At 42.0% G+C, this 7669-nt stretch overlaps 1 protein-coding gene across 1 annotated transcript in view; it reads right to left on the reverse strand.

The window, feature by feature from the left end:
* The window catches only part of col16a1 (collagen type XVI alpha 1 chain), a 61924-nt gene extending 54803 nt beyond the window's left edge, over positions 1 to 7121 (reverse strand). The window contains exon 1 of the mRNA XM_022747121.1: positions 7046 to 7121. Coding sequence (XP_022602842.1) covers positions 7046 to 7121 — 76 coding nt within the window. The remainder of the gene's footprint in view (positions 1 to 7045) is intronic.
* Positions 7122 to 7669: the final 548 nt, after the last annotated feature.

Genomic DNA, 7669 nt, shown 5'->3' on the forward strand with positions numbered 1-7669 from the left:
AGAGGCGCTAGCATGTACTTCGAGCTGGAAAAAAACTGAGAGGTTAGGGGAAACCAACACTGGAGAACTGCATAGGAGAGATTTAGCATCCTCAACACTACGCTTACACTCATTATTTCACACCAATGGCTCAGCAGGACTACACTGTGACTGTAACCAGTCATGTGACTCCAGACCACCTTGGTTCAAAGATCAGGAGGTACTTGGTGGGGCAGCATGATTAAGTCCAACCTTTCATCCCACTCTGTCTCCAGCTCAGCTCCCTCCGGAGCTGGAACTCACGCTCGCTCTCTTCCTTCTCCATTTGAAGGAAAGCTAAACGCACCTTCAACTGGGCGTCTAACCTAGAGCGAGGAGCAAAATGGGACAAACTCTGGCAGTGTGACGGGCTTCTCGTCTTCCCTACCACTTGCAACACTGGGAGTATGAATGGCAGGCCCCCCAGCCGCCTCCCTCACCGGGGAAATAGCAGTCGGCTCATCACCTGAGGACGCTACCACCATACCCCCAGCCACCGCACCAGGAGAAACCAGTAAGTTCAAAACCCCCTCATTTACTAAGCCCTCTAAAAGAATTGCTTTCAATTCACTCTTAGCAAGGACACAAGAAGCGGGGACATCATAATGTTCCGCAATATCACACGAGTCAGCGTCCTACAACTGTAAAACTAACCAAACGTGGGGTTAGCCACGAACTCAACACAAACGCCGCCATATTTACGTGGGACGTAGGCTAGCTATGCCACCACAACAACCAAACAAAAGGTTAAACTACGGCTACCACTTAGCCCAACTCAACGGTGACAACTTGATATGGCTAGTTACGTAGTGCACACACAACAAATAGATGTCACTTGCAGCCTTGCCACCACAAACTTCCACAGTTCCTGCCTAACCAAAGCTTCACCTACCTGCTTTCTGGAGCGTGCGGGCTCGAGGCGACTTGAAAGTCTGAACTCAGCGGTCGGAGCCCTGAAATTTCTATCCCCGACAGGGAATTGAATTCCCGCCCTGCTCCAGCACTCACAGCTCTCTGCGACTTTGACTAATTCAATAGCTGTTCTGCTTGTTACTTTAGCTTAGCAGTTAGCGCTAGCTTCTCTCTCTCTCTCTCTCTTGCTCGGTGTGTCTTGAATCAACCGATGAACTTGTTCATCAGAGTGTGGTGTTGTTTTAACTTCAGTGTAGAGAGTTGTGATGTTTATTAAACCAGTGATATCTGCCGTCTTACCTTCGACACACAGCTCTGTTTGTCACCCATAGCTACTCTTGTCTGTGAAAAACTGTGTTCACAGCGGCCTTCAGCGTGCTATTAGCCAATCAGATCGTGCTGTGGGCGGGACACTGCTCCAGGCCACAGAGTAGTGACTACAGAGCAGAATCAGGAAGCTGCATCAGCGCCAAAGTAGCACGTTTTTTTTATTAATTTATTTTATTGGTTGTCAGTTAAAGAAAATAAGTATACAGATAATTCGAAAATGCAGAATATCCCTACGTTTTAGATGTTGTTTTTTTTAAATTTTGGGATGAAGCAGGATGATTTGGTGGGGCAGTCAGAGCATTTGGTGGCGCATTGCCCTCCATGCCCATGCCCAGAGCCGGGCCCGCATCGGAATGATCTAGTATGACTTCACTCCAAACATAGTGCGAACAAGTTCACTCAAATTTTTCTTCTTAATAGTTAACTCCAACAGTTAACCAACAGTATCAAACATTTTATAATGAATAGTCTCAACACATCATAACAACTGAACAGCATTAACGCGTCCTTCTCTCTGTCTTTCCTTCCTCTATCCCACTTTCTCCACTTATTTCCTCTGTGTGTGTGTGTATCTCACTGACTGACTTGAGTCACAGTGATGGACCAAGTAGCGTCACGTGAGCAGTAGAAAAGCAGCACTGGTTAAACTAGAAACGTTCCGTGAATATTTACTAATTTCTAATGCTTTATAGGATATACGTCCAGGTCTGGATTGGGTGTCTGTCTTTGGATCTGGACCACCGTCAGCCTATTGGTGACCTTTGGCTTGGACTGATGAAAGTTTAGCATGGCATGACATGACACTGTATTTAGAACTTATCATGTGACATTTGCCAGCAAATTAAGATTCTCTCCAACCATGTTAACATTGATTTACATCTCAAGAACAGGTTGTAAACTATATGATCTGTGTTTGCATATATCCCAACGATAAACAACTTAATAACATGGATTACCTCTTTTAAAGCTGTGAATAAAGTTAAATTCTGTATTTACTTGTTAAAATGTTAGACTTTTTCTCACGTTCATGGGTAAACCATGCTATTTCCACATAGCTCGAAGGATGGATGATATTTTATTGGAATGTTGCGTACTCAGGCGCTTTGGCAGAGGACACATGGCAGAACTTGAACCCCATTTCTTCTCAAGCTGTGATCAAAGGAATGCATTTGCTTGTTGACAAGCGAATTAGCACAAAGTATGAGTGTCACTCCAGGATCCCGCTAGTAGCTCCATGTAGCCTTAAAGAGATTGGATGGTCTTGGCTGGGTTCACTTCCTCTTTGATGGGTTGTGTTTGAGTCTTGCCAAAGCAGGTAATGATACTTCACTGGCAGTCATGCAGTACACTGCTGTGTGTGTTCCCCCAAGTCTCCACCTTGCCAAAGATAAAAATTCAGGAAATTATAGGTCTTTAGAAAAGTAAAACACTACTTTTTGATGTATACAGACTTGCACTTAAATTGGATAGTGCAAGTAAAAGGTGTCAGACAAGGAAAAACCTAAATGGTTTGCTTAAATGTATCAGTGTACGGAAAGTAAGAAAGCTCAATTATACTTTGTGTTGAGATACACCGTTCTGGCATTCATTATGACAAACAACAATGGTATGTGTGGAATATCAACTCAACTCTAACTGACCCATTGCAATATCCCAGCTAAAATAAGTCATGTGGCATTTCTTGTATTGCGAGTGATATTTAACAAACTTCAGAAGGTTTAGGAATCAATAGCCTTATCTGTGAGTGTCCTGTTGTGGTGTGGCCAGTGTTTACTGAAACCAACTGCCTGCTGAGTTTTAATTCTGTTTTCAAACACTTGGCAGAGTGCTTCCATTTGGGAGAAGAGGTCAGAAGTGCGCTCGCAGTGTCAGACGCGGTAGTGTGTGGCTTGTAATAAGAGCAGGTATGGTAGTTATTCAGTGTGCTTTACTTCCAAGATAATTGGATTGGGCTGCTGATCAGCAGAAAATTAGACTCAGATGGAGAGTCTTTTAGGTCCCAGAGCTGTTGAACAAATGCATCATGAGGGAGGGAGAGGGGCACACTGGGCTGATGATTCAATGCGATGATTCAGTATGGCCTATCTGAGGTTTAAATGGGGGAAAAATGACAAACTGAGAGGGTGATTAAAGGAAGGAGGGATTGAGACAGAGTGACAGTGTGTGTGCCCTCTCGGCCAAATGAGACAGACAAGAGAGAACATTCCTGGTTGTTTTACAGAGATAAAATTGCAGTACAGAGGAGTGGAAAGACTTAAAATGCGGCACTTAAGAGGGATGAGCTCACTCATTTTCCCCTTGTAGGCCTCTGGCCCACGTTCAATACACTTTCACAAGCACACACAGACACAGACTGAGCTCATGACATACACATTTACAAGCTTTTCACAACAATAAACTTGGACAGGACATGTAGAAGTCTGTACTTATCTCAAATGAGATTGTGCTGTTTGACATAATGTCTGACATCCTGTGTGTTTGAGGAAAGGGCAAAAGACATTTAAAACGAATCTGGTATACTGTATTTTTATGCACTGTGCAGTATTGAGATTGACTGTACTACTTTTTAAACTACTGAGTTAATGGTGTTTGAAAGTTATTGCACCCTCATTATGCATTTTGCAAGCAGGCCTGATGTAGCTCCCAAGACATATATTCAATGTGGAGGGTAGAAACATTATAAGACAGGTTCATTCATGAAGCAGCACCCCTGAAGTTACAAGTTAAACTGTTTTGCTCAAGTTCATTTCTCACCAGTGATGTTCAGGCACCAGCATTTATAAACTCCGAACTAGCCTAGTCACACCCTGAAGGTTACCTATCAGCCCTAATTATTACCCATCAGGAGTAGGATCTGTCTCAAATGCTCTATACTGCAAATATTAACACAACATACCCATGAAATTAACACTAAAGCTGCACAACTGAACTATTTTTATATTAGCAATAGATCAATTGACTATTCTTCATGTCATGTGATATGGGTTGCTCATAGTAGCAAACCCAAAAGTATCATCTGACTCTGCAGCTTTACTGTTTTGGTTCAGTTTCATTGCTCCTATCAACCCCGTTTTAAGCAGCAACAAGCAACTGTTTTTCGCTAAAGCTCTCATAAATGCACTGCACACTACCGGCCCTACTCCAAACAGCAAACATAACATAAAGGAGCATTTAGCAGCTAAAGAACCCGACATTTTTCACAGGAGTTTGCGGAAACAGAGCTAAAATGAGGGTTAATGTTGGATTTATAGTTGTCAGGTGACCATAAACACGATTTCAAATGAATACTTATGTTGTTCCATGTCTGCTAGATTAGTAAATAGGCAGATACTTGATAACATGTTTACATCTTGTTCTGGTGCCCACATCTGGCTGACAAATGAACATAACTCTGTTTTAAGGTTCTTTGAAAACAGTACACTTTAAAGATCATTCTTTTTGATGTCTGACCCCAACATCCTGTTTCAATAGGCAATGTGTTATGTAAAGAAAGGAAAGAAACCCTTTAATGATGTTGTTTAAATGTCACTTTTCATTCCATTTACTTAGTGTATAGTAGTGTAAGTAGGCCTATAGTATGCAATCAGTGTCATTATCAGCATAAAAGCAAATAAAAAAATACCAGGCACTGTTGATCTTGTCAACTCACACTGTGCAAGTGAGCATATTACTACAATAATGCATTGGCTTTAGAAAACATTGAACTTAGCTCAGAACAGACAAAGGGAAAATTAGTAAAAAAAAAGAATACATAAATCCATTACTTCAGACAGTGGTGCATGAAAAAAACCCATATCAGCAACACTTTAAAAAAGCCAAGGCATTTCAGCCATTTAATTTAACTACGGGGACTAGTCTCTTTTGCTGATACACTGCAGAACTGCAGTGCAATCATCCAGCTCGACTCTTCAACACTAGTTTTACTTAAACCTGCTTTCCTGCTGTAATGTCAGCAAATTACCAGTAAGTAGAGATTTGGATGAGTCAGAGGAATAGTGATACTGTGTGTGTGTGTGTGTGTGTGTGTGTGTGTGTGTGTGTGTGTGGTGCTTGCAGTGACAGTGTGAAAGCTGCACTTGAAAAAGCACTTTCTTCCAACCACTGGGGGAGAGGACTCAGGGGAGCTGCAAGCTGACTCAGTCTCATCCGAAAATCTCTGACTAGGTTCTCCCAAGAGGGAACCCCCCCCGCCCCCTCCCTCCTTGACAAACCTCCCTTCTGAGCTCCACGAGCTATGGAGGATTGCTTGGCCCCCCAAGTGATATCACAGAGCTGGCCCCTGAGAACACACTGACAATGTGATGAGGGAGTATGACAGTTCGGAACAAAATAAATAAATAAAAAAGAGAGTAAAACACAAAAAAGAGATTTCCCTTCACCTTTCTGCCTCTTGATTTCTTGGTTGTCCGTTTCTTTCTCTCGCACGCACACACGGCCACACGGATACAAATAGAAACGCATGCACATTCTCTCTTACACGCCAACAGACAAGCTAGCATTTCAACATGCTTGTAATGTCATATGTGCGCACATAGATGTTCAAAAACCCATGTTTCTCCTATACAAATGCACAGAAGCCTGTATGATTGATGGCTCACGAAGAGGAACACAACCGCACGTGGTGAACACACACGCCTCTTTGCCACAGCCTAACCACACAGCCACCAACGGCTACCAGCATGAAATGCACATAAGCTATAATTACACTCCATTTTCATTGTAACCTTGGGCTCCATCACACATACAGGGCACACACACACACACATAGACACAGATGGACACAGCTCCATCAAATGCAGATGGGTTTCAAAGCGTACAGAGTTGGTCAGGCATACAACTCCAGCTTGAAAATATGAATAAAAGTCTGAAATATAACTGCTTGTAACTTGTAACAGTATTACTTTAGCACCAGAAGGCATTGTTTTTGTTACTTTACTGTCTTTTTAGCATTTAAATGAAGATATAAGGACTTTTCTGAGAGGCAATTGGTTGGGAGCATTTCTTGTGCCATTTGGCATTAAGCAGGATTTATATTCACAGCCTTTGTCCTAGGAAGCAGTAATATTTGATAAAGGAGTTCACAGAGCTCCATAGAGGCTACTGATGTAATGCAATTATTTTGTTTATTACATTCATTTTGGAATGGAAGAAAAATTCTTAATCTTATTTTAAATCTAATTTTTGCTAAAGCAGTATTTTGAAGTATGATTATGCGCTTTCTTACTGGGAGTTAGATGCAAGTTGATACCATTCCCATATCTAACCAGCCAGCAGCTACGTAGCTTAGCTTAGCATAAAGACTGGAAAGAGCAAGTTCACTAAGCTCCTGACTTAGCTAGCTTTTAACCATATTTCCAGTCCTAATGCTAAGCTAGGCTAACCTGTTGCTGGCTGTAGCTTCAAATAAAACAAACATGAAAGTGGTATCAATCTACTCATCTTTCCCAAATTGTTGAACTACTCCTTTTTTTAAGCAAGACATCTTGTTCATTCTTCAATTCCACATATTTAGCATGCAAAACCAACAGTGGTGTCAAAACTGCAGCTAGTTTCTCACCATGTTTTCAGTCCTTATGCTATGCTAAACTAAGCTAACAGGTTGCTGGCTGTAGCTTCAAATACAACAGACGGATAGGAAAGGGATATCAATCCTTTCATCTAACTCTCTTTCCCAAAATGTCCCTTTGTTTAAGCAAGACTTCTTGTTCAATCTGAATTCTGCAAATTTAGCATTCAAAACCAACACTGGTGTCAAAACTGCAGCAGGGGAAAAGTTGTAACTCACCTTCCTCTGACGTCAACGTGTCACATGATCCGAAGCTGAGGGCCAGCAGAGTCAGAGAGCAGCAGAGGAGCCACATGGTTTCACTCCTCCGTAAACACCTCACCTCACCTCGGCCACCAGCTGATGGATGAACAAACAGAAAAGGAGAAAGTCAAAAAAGTCAAATCCTTCCTGCGCTCTGTCAGCGCACCACTCAGTCCTCTAACTCTGCCGACAGCTGCACATTATGCTTGACTCCTAAATAGACATTGATGTATATTTATGAGTCAGTCACAGTTGATGTGTTAATTATGTGGTATGATGCGGACTTTGTTAGTGGCATATGAATTAACCAGAATGTCCCTCATTAAGGAGTGTAACTCTATAAACTCTGATCATAGTCATTATCCTGTCCATCTGGTTGGCCTTTGACTGGGCAGCTGCGATATACACACACACACACGTAAATATGTGGAGTAGAGTGCAGTTAAATGCACACAGACACACACACACACACACACGTGACCATATCTAAAAGCCATTCTCATCAAGTCAAACGGAAACTACACATTCTGCAAATAAATACCTACTGCATATGCAAGAAAACAAAGCAACATGCACACATGAAAGTAAAGTGATTTAAAT

Source organism: Seriola dumerili, unplaced genomic scaffold (genome assembly GCF_002260705.1).
Source record: "Seriola dumerili isolate Sdu_G_001 unplaced genomic scaffold, Sdu_1.0 BDQW01000110.1, whole genome shotgun sequence".
In the NCBI taxonomy this organism is placed as follows: domain Eukaryota; kingdom Metazoa; phylum Chordata; class Actinopteri; order Carangiformes; family Carangidae; genus Seriola; species Seriola dumerili.